The sequence below is a fragment of the Ranitomeya variabilis genome, chromosome 4, assembly GCF_051348905.1.
Source record: "Ranitomeya variabilis isolate aRanVar5 chromosome 4, aRanVar5.hap1, whole genome shotgun sequence".
Classification (NCBI taxonomy): domain Eukaryota; kingdom Metazoa; phylum Chordata; class Amphibia; order Anura; family Dendrobatidae; genus Ranitomeya; species Ranitomeya variabilis.
The window spans coordinates 581,919,100-581,937,868 of record NC_135235.1 but is presented as its reverse complement, the minus strand read 5'-3'; the positions used below and the strand labels follow the sequence as shown (position 1 = coordinate 581,937,868).

The following is an 18,769-nucleotide window of genomic DNA, read 5'->3' as shown; positions in this document are numbered from 1 at the left end:
AGGCACGTAGGCATAAGGAGGGTTTCCAGTATTGAAGAAAATCCTGTCCTCCAACTGCATTTTCTTTAAAATAAAAATAAAGTGCTTTACTCAACTTTCCCAGGTCCAGCGCCCAGTTTGAGGGCTAGTGTTGAAGTACGGAAAATGGGGGGGCTGAGAGATGGGGTACTATGTAAAGTCAGGTTTGAGGGTTACCGTTTGAATACACAGATAAAGGGAAAACGGGGGATGATCTACTAATGGGGGATCATAACCGAGTCAAAGTCACAAAGTGTAGGTGCACAAGTGGAAAGGTGCGCAAGAGGGGGTGGCGAGTCATGTTGGTGCATGAGTGGGGGAGGGGTTGTCACATCGGTGCATGAGAGGTGGGGGTCACGTCGTTGCACAAGGGGGCCTCTGACGCACAGAGGTAGAGTACGAGTTAAGGTGAGGGTGTTTTGGTTGAACCTTCCATACATGACCCCTGCACATCTCACAACTGGGACCTTTCACCGAGAGACTGTTCCCTCTTCCACTCCCACTATAAATCTATTTGCATCCGTTCTGTCATATTCAAATATCAGGAGGGAGAACACAGGAGGTGAAGGAGGTCTGAGCAGTGATAGGACAGACCTCCGACTGACAGGGCCCTCGTATACTCTGCTTTTCTAGATTCCTGAATGTCAAAATTTGTTCTGGGAAACACATCCCGACCTGTGTCCCAAGGTGACACTCAAGACCCTAGAAAAGCTTGGAGTACAGCTTTCCCAGAAAAGGATGGCTTAAAAAAAAATAAATAAATAAAAAAATCAGAGGGTATTGGTGAAAAGGCTTCTGGGTAGCTGGCGGCCATGCATTAAATATAAAAGAGGGAAGATGAGCAGGTGAGAGATGATTTAGCAGGGGGCATTCTGCGCTCCGGTGGGGAATGTGAGAACAGGCTGTGGGAGGACTGGGGAAGGGAGGGGGTGGCAGAATGAAATGGGAGTTGGCGAGTCTGTGGGAAGGGAGGATTTCTCAGGGTCAGGAATGTGGGGTTGATGTTTATCCTGTTAGGATCAGTGCTGTTGTAGGGCCCTTATCTTAAAGGGAAAACCCTGAGGAAAGGGCGTTAGGGTTTAAGGGCCTTTTACATGTAAACATATAAGATGGCCCTTTGGTGCTAAGCATCTTTTATGCGGGTATAAATCATTATTGGTGGACAGTACATCACCCATGTAAACCTAGGGAATTTAGATTGTGAGCCCCATCGGGGACAGCGATGATAATGTGTGCAAACTGTAAAGCGCTGCAGAATATGTTAGCGCTATATAAAAATAATAATAATTATTATTATGACAGGAAGGGAAATGGAAAATCCTACAAATCCCCTTTATGATCATAGCTAAAAGAAAATCTATGTCAACGAGCGCCTTCCCATATAGGTGCACGTTATGTGGAGAGAAAAGGACCTGTAAGAGGCCACCTACGTAGCATGAACCTTACAAAGATAACAGCTTCTTAGTGTGAGCCTCTTGGGTAAAGATCCCCATAAAAACATTAGGAGGCATTGTGGAAATGTTCAGCCGACAGGCACCTCCTGACTCCCCCGCACTTAGCCAAGCACTTCTGTATTCTCCATGAAAGCCGCAGCCAAACTCCTTTGCCGCGGAAAATCCAACAGGCCATATCCATCTCTTCCATGATAGGAAGAACAAGGCCACGTTCACACATTCAGTATTTGGTCAGTATTTTACCTCAGTATTTGTAAGCCAAAACCAGGAGTGGGTGATAAATACAGAAGTGGCGACGTGTTTCTATTACACTTTTCCTCTGGTTATTCCTCTCCTGGTTTTGGCTACAAATACTGAGGTAAAATACTGACCAAATACTGAGCGAGGCCTTAGACTGTCAGCGTACCCTTCCAATAACCGGCAGACTGCTGTCGGCGTGGCAGTTATCTCTGTTGTTTCTCCCATAAACAGGAGGATTGGATTTGAGTGGAGAATGGACAAGGTACATGGCTATCAGTAGGATCTAGTCTTCAGATAAGATCTTCTATCACACAGGATCCTGGTGGGGGAGGGGGATGGGTTGGTAATTTGGCTCAGGCACACACACAGGACATGCACCCTGGTTACCAGCCCAATTTTGCCCCATAACCTCCCTCGGCACCGATGTTTACCCTAGCAGTCCAGACTGGAGAGAGGAAGGGTGAGGTTTGGTTGGTCTGATCTAGTTATCTGCAGTCAATGATCTGAGGAGGGAGGTTACTGGAGGGTGTAGGAGGCAGATTGTGTCAGATCTTATCTTCATAGCAGAGCGGGCACATCCTAGCACTAATGCCTTCCGCTGTGGCACGCCTACTCAGCCCTTGGGGTCAGTAATCTAAGGGTCTGTTCATATGGGGCAGAAAATCCACAGCATATAACAGGTACAAGAAAGCGGAGGAGATCTGACCAAATAGCATCCACACGCTGAGGAAAATTGTGGGAATTGAGCGAATATGTTCGGAATCAGTCGCCGAATCTGAATTTGCCATATTCGTGCCATATTGGTACCCTAACCCTATTCGTGCCGAATTTATGTTTGATGATCGGTTCGGAACATATTCGGTAATTTTTACTCCAATGACATTCGGCTGTTGTTGGTGAATTCTGCAAAAAACTATTCGCCGCCGAATAGTCCATTTCCCACAGATTTCACACTTTGTAGAGTAAAATCCACAGAATGTAGAAGCCTTGCAACTTTTTTGTTTACCATTGTGGTCCACTGCAACTTCAATTATCCTGTATAGCAGCGGTTTCCATCTGTTGCAACACAATCACTCCTAGCATGTTGGGAGTTGTAGTTCTGCAACCTGCAAAGGGATTTTACACCACGCGAGACCGCTACGTCATCACAGGTCATTGCCGCGAGGTATTACTGGGAACGGAAGCATCGCGAGGAGCGGGAAGGCTGCAGGGGCAGCTGGAAGGTGAGAATATCACGATTTTTTATTTTAATTCTTTTTTTTTTTACAGGTATATGGTTCTCAGGGCCTGTAGGAGAGTCTCCGCTCCTCCGCCCTGGGTACCAATCGCACATGATCTGCCTACTTGCCGCATGGTGGGCATAGCCACATACGGAAAGTAAGAGGATCAATGCATTCCCATGTGTGCGGAATCCCCACGATTCCGCACAAAAAAATGAACATGCTGCGTTTTTTTTCGGAATGCAATTCCGCCACGGAAAAAAATGCATCATGTGCCCAAAAAGTGCAGATTGCATTCTAATAATAGGATGCTTAATGAATGAGGTTTTTTTCGCGTTTTTATAGCAGAGAAAACGTGAAAAATCCTGAAAGTGTGCACACAAGAGTGTTACAAGTTGAAGATCGCTATAGATGTATTAACTCTGCAAAATATTTAGAATTGAGAGTCCTCAGTGGTTGATACCTTTTAATGGCTAACTGAAAAGATGGTAACAAATTGTAAGCTTAACTCTGCAAAGAACCTTCTTGGGGTCTTCACAGTCTTAAACTGGGTCGTACACCTGCGAGAACTAGTGACCCGGTTCTGTGCGCCATTACCAGCATTTTTAGATACAGATGTGATGGCATTGCCAACTAAGGAGCTTGCAACTCAGTATAGGGATATTGCTCCGCATCTGGAATATAATCGGCTCAGGTGTGCCGGAAGAGGGGCGCGCAAGGGTTAAAGCAGCCGAATGCAGACACTGCTGTTACCATAGGGAAAACAGGGAGGGGGGTGAGGAGAGACATGGGGGGGGGGGGGGTAGATCTGGAGCCTGGGGAAATAGGAATGTAGGGTGGGGATAGGAAAACAGAATTAAACCCTCAAATTCCCTACATCTGCCTGTGAGTACAGCAGGAGACGGATCCACAGCATCGCGGTCTGTAGTGACAGCCATTTGTAGCATAAAGCTCATATTTCAAGTGAGAAACTAGGACGCCTCTGGAATAATCAAAAATATATATATAGATTTTTTCCCCACTTAGAGCAATATTAAAGGGGTTAAAAGGCAACACTTCCAGCTTGCTACATCACAGTGATGTAAAAGTCTCAAGTCATCGCTTGGGTAGGGGCAAACAGTAGCTGCAAAAAGCCTGAGAACCACATTTAAGTGCCCGGCTTATAGCATCCACACACCTGCAGCATTAGTCACCCACAACCTTGCTGCCAGGTGTGGTGCCTCCCTTCCTCACCAGTAGGATATGGGTCACCGGGCTCTGTGAGTGAGACGAGATGTACAGGGAGAGCTGACGTAGGCCACATCATGGGCATCCTCCATCCTGGCACCAAGGTAGGACAGATATGTTGTCCATCTTTAAGGACATTTTTCATTTTTTAATTTATGTGCTTGTAATTCGGCTATGTTCACACGCTGCGGATTTTGCTGCAGATCCGCAGCGGTTTCCTATGCGTTTACAGTACAATGTAAACCTATGGGAAATGCAATCCGCAGTGCACATGCTGGGAAAAAAACACACGGAAACGCAGCGGTTTACATTCCGCAGCATGTCAATTCTTTGTGCGGAATCCGCAGCGGTTTTAAACCTGCTCCATAATAGAAAACCGCAGGTGGAATCTGCACAAAAACCGCAGTAAAATCCGCGATAAATGCGAGGGAAAAAACGCAGTGTTTTTGCCCTGCGGAAAAATCCGCAGTGGACCATTTTACGTGTGCACATACCCTAAACATTTTTTTTGCAATAGGATTGCATTGAAAATAGTACACCTTTTACATTCTGCAGCCTCTGCTGCACCGACTACTGCTGGCTGCGGAAAGAGTAAACTGAGAATCCGTCGGTGAGCACCTGTGTGACAGAAGAGTTTGCAACACTTAAGTCTTTTTTTTTTTTTTTTTAAAGCTCCTCTCAGCTAATTTATGACCACATCAAAGTTGAATATGCCGGCAAAGAGCCTGTAAAAGCCAAACTGTGCAACATTTTTTAATGAAACCCATTTGCAAAAATTTTTTTAGCCATAAATACAAGCACTTAAGCATAGAAAAATGTCCCTAAAGATGGACAACTTGTTGTGAATGTGGGTGACAAGACATCCCGCCCCCTTCCCCCACACTCCAAGGATGTTCAGTCATCATTTCAGACCATTCAACATTATTACTTGGCCAACTTAGACTGCGGTCACACGTTGCAATCACGGCGCTGGAGCGATGCCGAAGTCCCCGGGTAACCAGGGTAAACATCGGGTTACTAAGCGCAGGGCCGCGCTTAGTAACCCGATGTTTACCCTGGTTACCAGCGTAAACGTAAAAAAAAAAAACAGTACATACTCACATTCCGGTGTCTGTCCTCCGGCGTCTCAGCTTCTCTGCACTGTGTAAGCACCATAGCCGGAAAGCAGAGCGGTGACGTCAGACGTCACCGCTGTGCTCGCTTTCTGGCTGGCAGGCGCTTACAGTGCAGAGAAGCTGAGACGCCGGAGGACAGACACCGGAATGTGAGTATGTACGGTTTGTTATTTTTATGTTTACGCTGGTAACCACGGTAAACATCGGGTTACTAAGCGCGGCCCTGCGCTTAGTTACCCGATGTTTACCCTGGTTACAAGCGAACACATCGCTGGATCGCTGTCACACACAACGATCCAGCGATGTCAGCGGGTGATCAAGCGACGAAAGAAAGTTCCATACGATCTGCTACGACGTACGATTCTCAGCAGGGTCCCTGATCGCTGCTGCGTGTCAGACACTGCGATATCGTAACGATATCGCTAGAACGTCACGAATCGTACCGTCGTAGCGATCAAAATTGCACTGTGTGAAGGTACCCTTAGTCAGATGAAGAGAAATGCAGCTCCCTGACACACAGAAAGCTGATAGGACGGCCATACTCGGCGCCAGGCTAAGGATCTAGATACTAATTAGACTTTTGCCAAAACTGGAGAATGGGGGGGGTGGGGGTCCCAACTTTCTATTGGGGGAAACAATGCTTAGAAAGTTTGAATTTTTGCACTGAAGCCTTTTGTTCTTGAGGAGATAAGTCGCTGCCAGATCTTTGTGGCAGTGTCTTTCTCCCTTATACACTTTGAGAACACATGCACACTTGGCCAAACCAGACATTCGCGTGTATGGTGAAGTGGGGAGAGATGGCTGTAGGCGAAATAAAGGCTCATCCGTCAGCGATCATACGTGTATGGCTAGCCAAACGATCATATATTTTCCTCTATGACCGTCCCCTGAACTCTAAGGAAGCGACAGAAAGGAAGCGAAGCCAACAGAGTCTCAAAAATCCAAAATAATTACTAGAGACCAAGAAAAAACAAACAGGAACTCCACCCCGACACCACTGGCCGAGTCACATCGTCTCCCGCCTCCCACACACCGGATAATTGCTCTCAACAAACCAGTTGCCGGGAGGATTTGCTGGAGGTAGTGAAACGTAAAAAGCCTTAGGCCAGACAGCTCCTCTAATCTAACTAGATTTAATAGGCTCAGCCTCCAACTCAATGACTTTTTAATGATTTTCTAAAAAGGGTCTGAAGTCCCGAGAGAAATGTAATCCTTCCTTGTTAAAGGCACAGGAGCCCCCATTTCTTCTGCATGGTGGGGTGCTTATTGTACGGACAGTTACTTTATCATGCATCATCTTTACAGTGGTGAATCCATTGACTTCTCTTCCTTGGTGCCATGTCTGGGGGGAGGGACTAGGTGTAAATGAGTCAGTGGGGTGGAGCTTATGGATATGCTCAGTGCAGTTTGGCACTAATCACGCTTACTGTTGATAAGCTGTGGATGAGGTCACAAGACAAATGAAGAAGAAGCTGATAAATTATATACGTAGAAAAAAATATGGAAAGGAGTCAAATGAATATTCATGAGTCATAAGAAAACAGCAGAAATTCTGAAGGATTACCATGTAGATGAACAATATACGGTACCTAAAAGAGTGACTTGACTGTTTTGGTCATGCTCAGTTCTACTTACAGTAAAGTAAAAAAATAAATAAAAACATAATTACTAGGCCCTTTAAGGCCCTTTATAGCTGCTGCCTGACACCAGCATCAGTCGGGAATGTACTTATGGTGACCAATCTGACAGTTCTCATCAACTAAAATGTGGAAGATGTCAGCCTGGAATAACACCCCTTGCCCCCAACCTCTTTCCAGTTTCTTAATAGCAGCCTGATAACTTCAAGAGGTCACTTACAAGTAATAAATAGCCAGTTTTGGCTGTTATTTTATTCTCACTGTCAGGAGTTTTGTTTTTTGGGTTTTGTTTTTTTTATCCACTATATGGTTCCATAGATATGAGCCTTTTAATTTAGCACTTTTTTACGGTTTTAAGAAAGGAGGTGTAGCTTAGAGTAATAATGTAGAGCTGTCTGAAGACACACCTCACAGAATCCTATAAGCCACACCCCCTTGGAAAAGAACAACTAAATGAAGATTGTCATCTCTCTGTAAAAATAAGGTGGCTTTTAAAAAAACAACAAAAAAACAAACAATCACTCAAGGTGACAGCGGAAATAAGACACAAGCATAAAATCGCCACTTATGACAGGTCACAGCTCATGGGCCCCAATGTAAAAATCTCCACCAGGGCCCCCAACTATCACAGGTCTTTATTATCAATGGTTTTCTCATGCGAGCAGAGATGGACCTGTTTGCCCCCCCCTAGACTCCACGACTACAACCACTGCACCCGCTATGGTAACGCACATGCTCTAGGCCGCAGCGCTTTATGGTGGTTACTTCCTGCACTTAAATATTAGAATGCCCCCTTTAAGCCTCCATCCTATTAAATTAATGAATACTTATGTGTGTTTCTCAGGGTGCCATGCACTCCTTAATTTTCCATAAAGGGCTGCCCCCCCAGCTAGAAAGGTTTAGGGGTCAGGAACAGTTGCCAACAATTTTATAACCAGGCGCCACATATTTACGACCAAGGACAAACAAACATGGCCGCTGCAGGTTGATCCGGCTGGCCTCCTCTTCTTGACCACCAGTAGTGGTAAATGTCCTTCTCTAGTCTTGGTGAAGCGAAAAAAGACTTGTCAGGACAGCATGCCAGTCACCAGAAAATCACTAATAAGCCTTCCTGGACCGAGAGGCGCACACGTAAAGGGATTAGGGATTGGAGCCGAGCGTCTTGACTGGCAGTAATTGGGGACGGATCAGTCTCTAGACACGTACATCTCATTTACTCTTCTTTGTTTGGTATAATGAGGGTGAGGGAGGTCGGGCGATGTGTGGCAGCCATGCAGGACACCCAATCTTTCAGGTCTTTCTGGCCATCTTCTAAACCCCGCACCGCCCTGGTTAACGGCATAATCCAGGGATTTCAGTGCATTATCCTAACGAGATCCCAGAGAACTTTACTAACTAGCCCCGCGGATATATCTTGTAACATCTGAACATGCCGGCGAGGCTTCTGGATCTCCATGGAAACCCATAGGCCGAGAGCTACAAGGTCGCTGTGACCCATGGGCTGAACGCTTCGTGCCGTCCACAGGCGGATACTGACAGTATCCAGAAATACTTAGTAACAGCTACTAATGAGCGGCTATCCGGCGCAGCCGACGTAACCGGATAACTAGGCAACAACAGGAAACAGAACAGGTAGAGAAAGAGGGGACCTGGTCATGGACGCTCACGTAGCGTCAAGATACCGAGAAGGAGATCCTGAACACAATGACAAAGATGAAAAAGTTGCAGGGATTTTTCAATTAAAAGGGATATCTGTGACTTAAAAAACAGATCTCCTGTCCTTAAAGGAGTTTTCCCAATTTTGGAAAACCCCTGTCCCCTGGCTGCAGTTTGTTAAAAATAAATAAAATAAAAACCGCACCCCTCACCCTCCCCAATTCCAGAGCTGAGTAACCGCAGCCGCTCCTGGTGTCTGTTAGGCCATATTCACACGGTCAGTATTTGTAAGCCAAAATCAGAAGAGGTACAATCAGAGGAAAAGTATAATAGAAACACGTCACCACTTCTGTATTTATCATCCACTCCTGGATTTGGGTTACAAATACTGATGGCAAATACTGACCAAATACAGAACGTGGCCTTATTGTTGGCGGCGCTGACGACGCGTCAACAGTGCTGCAGCCAATAAGTGAACTCTACACTTCTGCCAGGGTTGACAGCACAAGCTGCCGAGTTCAGCGATTGGCTGCAGTGCTTTCAATGTGACATCAGACAATAAAATACAACGTACACAGCGGCCGAGACTCAGAGCTGGACCCGGGGAGGGTGAGAAAATAACAGCTTGTTTGTATTTAAAAACATACTGGAACTGGGGAACAGGGGGTTTCTGTACCCGGAAAATCCCTTAAATGATGATTCACTTTTCAGACTCCAGTCAATAAAATGAAGGGGCACGGCTATGGTTTACACAGATACAGTACCTCATCCATACAGCTCCTACCATTTACTTAGTCCGCCATAAATCATTGATGGCATCTATTAAGGAGAAGCTGGGTAGGAACCAATTGGAGTTTGCCGCACAGCTATCCAAGAAATTCCAGCTGAATTATTTGACATAAAGGACAAGCAAACAAAACACAAGAAACAAAAGTGAAATACTGTATGAGAACAGGACGGACACGTGGCACTACCGGGCGGCACTTACCGGAATTGTCTTGGTTGCTGTACTGCCACTGGGTGCTGGAGATGAAGGACGGCTCCGGGGATCCTGTTCTGCAGTTCTCCACCATTTGCTGTGTGATATGCCTAACAGTCTCTTTATTCTTACGGTTCTTCCTGCGTCCCGAGTGCTGCCAGCCGTCCCCTTGCTCTACGTAGAGGTTTCCTGGGTCTCCTTTATTGACTGCTATGTAATGAGATGGGGAGACCTGCTCCTCCTTGATACGCATTGGTCCATAGCACACATCTCCCGGCCATACAGAAGATACCTCATCCTGACTGTCCACTTTCTGTTCGGCGTCCTCCTTGCCGTAACTGCTGCCACCTTCATGACAGCTGGCGATGGCAGAGTCTCCAGAAGAGTTGGCCGGGCTCGTCCTCCTAGCCAGCCATGGCGAGATACTACGTCCAGCCACCACGGCGGACAGCAAGGCCTCGGCGCTGCTGGAAGGGGCGCCCATATCATATTCTACAAGTTCATCAGAAGTCTCGGATTTTATGCTGATTTCCAAAGCGGCCTTGATAAAGCTGTGGCAGGCCTGGACAATGTCCGTCATCTGGAGGTAACTGGCCGCAGACATCACCTCAATGACGTTCTTACTGGTCAACGCCAAGCGGGCCGAGTACATGAAGTCTATGATTGCCTTGAAGCCCTGGGCTGTGACAATGTCCAGTTGGGTGACTGTGGCCTGTTCGGACGTCTTCTGTACCTGACAGTAGAGGGTCTTAAAGTACCGGCTGCTGCCCAGCAGGACGTTCTTGTGCGCTTTGAAGATTTTCCCCTCCACAACGATGCAGACGTCACAGAGGATTCCATGTTGCCGCTGTTCGTTGAGCTCGTTTAGAAGTTGCCTGTAATGGGATGGGATCTCCATATCCTCTTTACGGTTATTCATTTGTGGACGTCTTTGGTTTACTGCCCCCACAAAACTGGTAATAAAGAGGAGAAATGAATTAGGAGTCACTGGAATCCTGTTTTTTTTTTTTGTTTTTTTGTTTTTTTAACATCCATTCATTCATTTTCCCAGTGCACTACAAGTGTCAGCACGCTCACAGGTAAAAGACATGACATTTTACAAAAAGTAAGGTGTACTGTCTGAGGAGGAGGAGGAGGAGGGGGGGGGGGGGGGGGGGGGGGGGGAGAACGATGATAGTTTCCGGGCATACAAGTACAAATGTTTCCCCTTGAAGATCAAAAAGAGCTGAAGAGCCTGGATCCAACATCAGAGGACATTCCACATTAGAGAACATCAAAGGGGTCACACTCCCCTCCCCCCACGCCACTACCCCTACCCACACCCTATTGGGGTTTGCTTTGGGCGTTTGAATCCTGGTCTAAATAATCCCAGAGATTAGTGTCAATCCCACAGCAGAGAGAGGCGAGTCCGAGAAAACACAAGGAAAGATAAAAGACGGAGAAGCCTGACAGCGACATCATCCTCCACTACGGAGTTCCATCAGTAAGGGCTGTCAGTTTATTTGGGACATGGCAGGTCTAGATAATGGAGGGACAGAGGTTCCTCAATCAGGACCCTATGAGTGACTGAACATGCATTGTATTCTTGCCCCAGTGAGATGGATGCTGGGGTCTCGGCAGTAGGACCTCACCATCACAGATAGCAGGATGTTAGGAGATGAATACAGACATGGCGGCACCAACTACGCCTGGCGGTTAGTGCCCACCGAGAGCTCGTCTTTACCAGTCTGACGTCACAAGCATTACTGGTCTTGGTCTCTACTCACAGGATGAGTAAGTAACTGTGGTTTTCACACCTCTGACATGGAGCGGCGTGATCCAGCAGATGGAGGCCCCCGTGCCAAGCCGCGCACCCTACACTAAGGTTTTTTAGTGGAAACGCTTTGCACCGATGGTGTAAATGATACATGCACTATTAATAGAGATGCAGGCAGGTAAGTGACATGCAGAAAATGTCAGGACCGGGCTAAAAAGAAAAAATGCAATAAAAGACTTGGGGACTTCAATCTGTTGCTCCCCAGCTGATGTGGAACTATAAGTCTCAGAATGCCCTGGCAGACCACAGATGCGTAAACCAAGAACTCACCGTGTTTAGCTATTCTCTCAAACAATCTCCTTAGTAATCTTGATGGTGACAAAGTGTCAGTGAGGCTGCTGGCATGATGTCCCAGACCCCAGGGTGGAAGGTGGCAAAATTCCTAAAATGATAGTAAAATATTAATAAGTGACATAATCGACAGGAGAAACAGCCAATCACAGCAGATCTCCCACCGACACAGGCAACAGATCAGCCACACCTCTGAAAGGCAAGAACAGCGCCATATTGATGTTTCTGATACTTTTTATGGGCACCTCGATGTCTCCCTGATGGAGGATTTTCTTATTATTCAAGCCTTGCAGACCACGGAATACTAGGACTGCAGCTCTACCATGTAGGGACATTTATTCCGCCAGTATAGATTAAAGGCTTCGTCCTCCCACATATTCATTTTTTACTTCCCAGCTGACCTCTCCCCCCAGCACCTACTACATGGGAGGATAAAAAGTTGGTGTCAATATCTAACACAAGGTGTGACCGGCATAAAACTCAGCTAGTCATTTAGGTAGAAAGTTGATGTCATGCATTTTAAAGGGCCAGTACTCTTAATCTCAGTGGCTTATAATAGCGCAGAAGAACAGTAGCTGATAACAGCGACATATATGGCTGCAAATGCGTAGTGGGGTGTACTCTGTTCTGCACTTCCCATCACTCATTCCGTCCTTTGTCCAGCCTGATAGGTGACAATCGATACGGCCATCATTGGTAGTCCAATATCAAGCATTTACAGTAATACGGCTTGAATTAGGAGTATCCCTTTAAGTCATGTTCACATTTCCGCTCTTGTCTGCCAGGAAGATGATGATGGCGGCTGTCCCCACCAGGTCTGTGTCAGTTGGCAGAGCGTACAGCGCGTAATCAGACTGCTCCCAGCTCTGCGTATTGGCAGCGTCGGCTCATAAAGGGATGAGGTCTATATGTATTAAGTTACTTTCTGTCCCCTGACTGGCACCTAAAACTGTACCCATTGTGTCTTAAAGGTATTCTCAGACCCTGGTCGCATGCCCCCTTTTTAACATATACGAATATCCATTCTCCAAAAATCAGGAAGCCAGGTTTGTGTGTACTGCCCCTTTAAGCACATATAGTCTAATGTAACAGGGAATCAGAGCAAGAAAATTGCACAGAAACTATGAGAGAACAAAGTGCCCCAGATATCCGCCCCACATGGAGCAAGTGGCCCACTTTCCTCTCCAGTCACAACCGCAACTCGCTTAATCCAGTCGTCCTGTATACCCTGTATACGAGGCTCTCCGGATCTATAAACCGGCAATAGCCCCTCTGCTCACACGGAGAATAAATCACCCAACCCAGCGCACGCCTCCACCATAACACGCTCTGCCCAGGTCCAGTGCGGGACACCAGCAAATAAAAGGGGGATAAGTGGGGCCAGTCAGCAGCAGGAGTATCACACAGGTAATAAAATAATTGATAATGTCTGCAACATCTAAACAAAAAATAGTAATGGAGCAACTTTGCAAATAGTCCTGGTTACAAATCTACCATTGTGTCTGCAGCTCCTATGAAGACCTATGTGTCTCTATGGTTACAGACTACAAACTCTTACTGTGTGTAGTCGGAACCCGCAGTCATGTTTTACTACTGGCGAGGTGTGTTTGCTACCTTAGAGACATACAAGTCTGCATTGGGCCTGCATACACAAAACGGTAAGTTATTTTGAAGAGACATTTGCTCAAATGTCTACAATACCCTTTACATTTTTGCCAGTGAACCCTAACAAGTTGAGTGGGATTTTCTAAAGATGCTAATAGTCGTGGGGTCTGGCATACAATGGACAAGGCTGCTGTAATAGACAATGATTATCTAACAGGATGGATTTTACATGCCCATTTTTATTATTAATTTATTTTTTTTAATTACCCAAGGGGTAAGCCGCCTGCCTTGTTGCAGATAGTTGCCGCTCATCTCCATTGCTCAGCTGAAATAATGTAGATGGAAGGCACGCCAATGGGGCACGGAGGCTGGTAACAATCCATTGCTGACAGCTATGTTAAGCCCAAGTTGAGAATTCCCCAGGGTTTTACGATACCAACCCCTACCCACCAGAGGGGGCGGACCTGTGCTGCTGCATACAAGCCCTAGAGGTAAGGGGGTCAGTACGACCCCCAAAGCAGGTGGAATTGTGCACGATGATGAGCTGTTGGATGGCAAGGGGCCCATATACTGTTCTTGCACAGGGGCCCCTGTTCTATGTCTGCTCCCGCTAGCAGAATTCTGGGGAAGGGATCCGGACAACCATTTAGGGCTATCGTTCCACCCTACAAGTCAGTCTGGCCTTATCCAGAGTGGAATTCTAAAAATGCCTCCTTACCCCGGCCCTCTCACCTACCGCTGATTAGATGTGGGGATGGGGCTGCCACCACAAAATTCAGGGGTTTCACAGCAGCTGGAGAGCCATTGACTGCCAACCAGCGGCGCTGACAGAGGGGCAGCAGATCGTCCCCTAATGCTAGCATATATCGCTGATCAGTGCCAGGGCATGGAATATAATCAGCATGGCTTCTGCAGCAGGCACTCACCACACCCAGGACAGCACTATGCCAGGGCCTCTGCCTACAGTACATGCCAGGACTAGGATTGGGGGGTGCCAGCCTTTCAGTGACCCAAGGCCCGGGCGTAAGGTTGGGTGGAGATGTACCCAAAGAAGCAAACGCAGTGGAGGATATAAACAGGATGTGTCCAATAAGTAGGTCAGTGGTCTACAGCCTGTGGTTATAGTAAAACTACAACTCCCAGCATGTCCTGACAGCAGAACGAGTGACTGAAGTATCCAAGGCATTTAGTAATGTACCCGAACTCTTCGAATGCTACTCTGGATGTGTCCTTGACTTTCATGTCTGTAAAAAGTCAATGGGAATCTGAACTGTACCCCATTATTTAGCATCACAAGTGTATTATTATTTGAGATGAAGGGGTCCGAGCCCACCTGCCATCTGATTCCACCAAAATCAGAGCCGAGAGGGTATGTTTCAATAGTGGGAGTTTTCATTGCGGCCAACTGTGAGGGTATATTACCCTGCAACGCACTGGGGGTGGGGATTGGTCAATTAAAATCCAAATGGTTAAGTTAAGTCACAACTAACTTGGCATTACCCTTTTAATTATAACTTGGCACTTTCATGGGCGGCTGTGCAATAAATCCCATACGCACAGCTCCCACCTGCAGCCCCCATAGCCACCTGTGTTGTTTCTGCAGGCTCAGGTAAAGCAGCGGCATAATGGGTTTTCTCTGTGTAAGTTGGCTGTAGCTTAGATACCCCCTCTCCCTCCGCAGCCCTGGGGGACAGCTTGTATTTGCAGCACAGCTCCGCAGATTCCCCTTTTGGAGGTTACAGGAAGGAGGAGGGAAGGGAGGAAGGGTAGGGTAAGGAAGACAGAGACAAAAGAGGAAACAAGGGAAAAGGTGAAAGTAAAGAGGGGGGCAGCAAGGGAAAAAAAGGGAGGAGGTTCAGTCCCTGGCACGCAACCACCTCTGTACAAAGCAGAGCATTCAGTGCCCTGCCCAAGGAAGGCAACACCTTCCCCAACGCCCCAAAAATAGACGCTCGCAAACTTCTGCCCTGCTGCATGAGGGCACAGGTGGTGCCCAACCCAAGATCGGCCCAAATGCATATACCCAGGACCTCGCCGCACCCTACCAATGCCAGCTGATGTCTCCCAATCGCAGTAGTTTTTCCCTAGTTTCCTACCTTCTCCTGCACCCCAACATAAGCAGCACTTGGCACACAAGCATGGACCCTCCGCCGCACTGACCACAGACATGGCTGCCAAACGTGGGCAGTAATCTGAGGGGGCAACTCTGTACTGCCTCATCTACTGCTGGGTAATCGCTCATAGTGCAATTCCCTAAGAAAGTGGATCCAACGTGACTACCAGTCCTGGCTGTCGGATGTGCCACCAACTTTCCATCAGGAATCACTAATATGTAGCAACTTAAAAATGGGCACTACCCTGCAGCTTGCTGAGCAATATAATGCAAGCCTTTGCTCCCTGGTATCTGCCACCTCAGCTAGAAAGAGGATGAATAGGACAGGAGAGCACAAGCCATTGCTCCCTGTTATCAGCCATCCCAGATTGTCAGTGGGAGGACTGACCGCAGATACATAACATTACACATGTTTACAGGCAGGGCCAATGTATTCAGAAATACAGAATTCCTAAGTGAATGCCCCCCACCCCCAAATACTTCACACAGCCGTCCATTCATCAAAGTACCCAGCGCTTACCAATTATTGACATTACACCCACCGAGGACACGGCCACAGGACACCCACCGGAGGCAGCCACAGAACCCACCAGACACAAGGGACTTGTAAAGGTAAGTAGGCTATAAACACATGCTAATGTCACACCCGGAGCCCCCCCCGGGGAAAAACCCCCACCCACAGTGTGGAGACACACAACCCGCACACATGGAGGCTAGTCTGTCATTTCTCACATTATTTGTATTTTTAAAGTCTGATGCACAAAACCAAACAAAAAGTTTCCAAAATGACAAATTGTGCTCAGAATCTAAAATTCTGCCTCAGTGACTGAGTCCATTATATCACCCGGGGTACACAGGAATAACGCAGACACCTGCCCCCCACTAACCATGGAGTACAGGGGGCAGAGAAAGCGTACACAGCCCCCTAGACTGGAAATAGAGAAAATAGTACTGGGACCAACAGGGGGCATCACACAGCTCTGGATCTGACACCTATGTATAGCCAGGATGAGGATGCAGAACGGGTCACATAGGTGGGCGCGGAATCAAGAGCAGCAAAGTATACAGCTCCATGTTATAGTGTGTGTGCGTACAGTATGTACAATGTATGCATGTGCTGGAGATATATCTATACATACATTATATGCACGCAAACATGCATACAAGTGTGTGTGTACAGCATGTATAATGTATGCCAGGTGCTGGAGAGATATATACATACATTATACATCTTATATACACACACAGGTGTGTGTGTGTTTTATGCCAGGTGCGCATTGTACATAAGCTCATTTTCGCATGTGTGTGTATATGTATATCTAGCACATGAAAAATATAGCACACACGTACAGGCATTCATACATACACAATTGTATATATAGCACATGACGTACTATATATCACGTATACAGATTAAATAAATATATATATATATATATATATATATATATATATATATATATATATATATATATATATATATATATATATACACACACACACACACATATATACATACATACACTTATTATATAGCACATGATATACAGGAGCCATGCACACATTATATATACATGCGCTATATACACATTAATTATATATATATATATATATATATATATATATATACATACATACATATATATATATACACACACACACACACACACACACAGAAACACAAATCTATATATACACTCATACACGCATTATGTAGCAGCTGATATACCATGCCCGCATTATATATACATGACATTACATACACATATACCATGCCCACATTATATATATATATGACATATTATACACACATATACCATGCCCGCATTATATACACATTACATACTATACACATATACCATGCCCACATTATATATACACATTACATACTATATACACATATACCATGCCCACATTATATATACACATTACATACTATATACACATATACCATGCCCGCATTATATACACATTACATACTATACACATATACCATGCCCACATTATATATACACATTACATATTACACACACATATACCATGCCCACATTATATATACACATGACATACTATATACACATATACCATGCCCACATTATATACACATATACCATGCCCACATTATATACACATATACCATGCCCACATTATATACACATATACCATGCCCACATTATATACACATATACCATGCCCACATTATATACACATATACCATGCCCACATCACAGTAACACTGTACATCTTCATCCCCAGCACAGGGGCGCATGTCACACACAGGCAGCAGCTCCGCTCCTCCCGGTTCCTGGGTGACACATTATGACCCGCTGCCAGACACATACTAATAACATAGCGCGCAGACCCTGGCGCTCGGGTACACCGCCCACCCTGGCAGTGCCGCCCTCCCCCAGGACAATTATCCCCGGCCGCGCGGTGCAGCCCGCTAGGAGCCGTGCCCGGTGCTGTGCGCCTTGTACCTGTGTCCAGTGTCCGGTCAGTCGGTGTCTGTCTCTGCTGCGCGTTCCCGACACTGTCAGACGGCGCTGGGGGCGGAGACAGAGGCGGGGTTTCCTCACAGCCGGGAGGGGGCGTGGTGTCTACAGAATCAGACAGAGCGGGAGGACGCTCAGCGCTGACAGCCGGGGACAGCTCTTCTCCGCCCACTGAGGGAAGGGAAGACGATAACTGGGCGTGACTAAATGGAAGAGGCTGGGGATTATACACTGGCACGCCCACGTAGCCGGCCGCATTGGTCAAAAGCCACTGGCTAATTCTACTAGCCCCGCCCATGTGTCAGCCGCTTGGAAGGAGGAGCTGTTTGCAGGGGGTGGGAATAAAGAATCAAGACCACGTGGGGGACTCGGGGAACACGTGACTAAGGAAATGCCATTCAGGGTCAGTGTCGCCTACCAGTCGTGGCCATTGTGCTGCCCCATTATACCCCTGTATATATGCTGTGCTTGTGACGTGCCCTGACCACGTGTGCCATACTTAGGGCATATGGAAACCTGGAGGAACTTCTATGGAGTCATGTAATATACCTGAGTGGCACAAAACTTCAGGCGGGGGCTGCATCAAGTTTAAGTGACCCCAAAAATGTGTGTGATTTGTTTTCTGTGATTTGTTCCATACTTTTGCATTTGGCTGTGAAATAAGAAAAAATCAGGTAACAAGCCAGTCATACAGTCAAAGGCAAAAAAGTTTAATTCTCTAATTTAAAGGGTTAATTTTAATTCCATCTCCGCTATTAATGGAGATGGGGACTACGGAAACAGACGAGGGCCAGTAAAAATGAGTGAGTGTTACAGAAAAAAGTAGCTCAGCTCTGTATAAGGCTTCCACCTCCACTGGGGACCCTGACCCTCACCGGACGGGCGGGTGTTGCAACCAAGGATTAC

General features: G+C 46.6%; 1 protein-coding gene across 2 annotated transcripts in view; it reads right to left on the bottom strand.

Annotated features, from left to right (window-relative positions):
- ZBTB46 (zinc finger and BTB domain containing 46) overlaps positions 1-18,042 on the bottom strand; it is a 37,013-nt gene extending 18,971 nt beyond the window's left edge. The window contains exons 1-3 of one of the 2 annotated variants that reach the window (XM_077252995.1): positions 17,849-18,042; positions 11,633-11,744; positions 9,556-10,499 (exon numbers count right to left, since the gene is read on the bottom strand). In XM_077252995.1, coding sequence (XP_077109110.1) covers positions 9,556-10,465 — 910 coding nt within the window. In that variant the 5' untranslated portion in view covers positions 10,466-10,499; positions 11,633-11,744; positions 17,849-18,042. The remainder of the gene's footprint in view (positions 1-9,555; positions 10,500-11,632; positions 11,745-17,848) is intronic. The other variant, XM_077252996.1, reaches the window with a different exon arrangement.
- Positions 18,043-18,769: the final 727 nt, after the last annotated feature.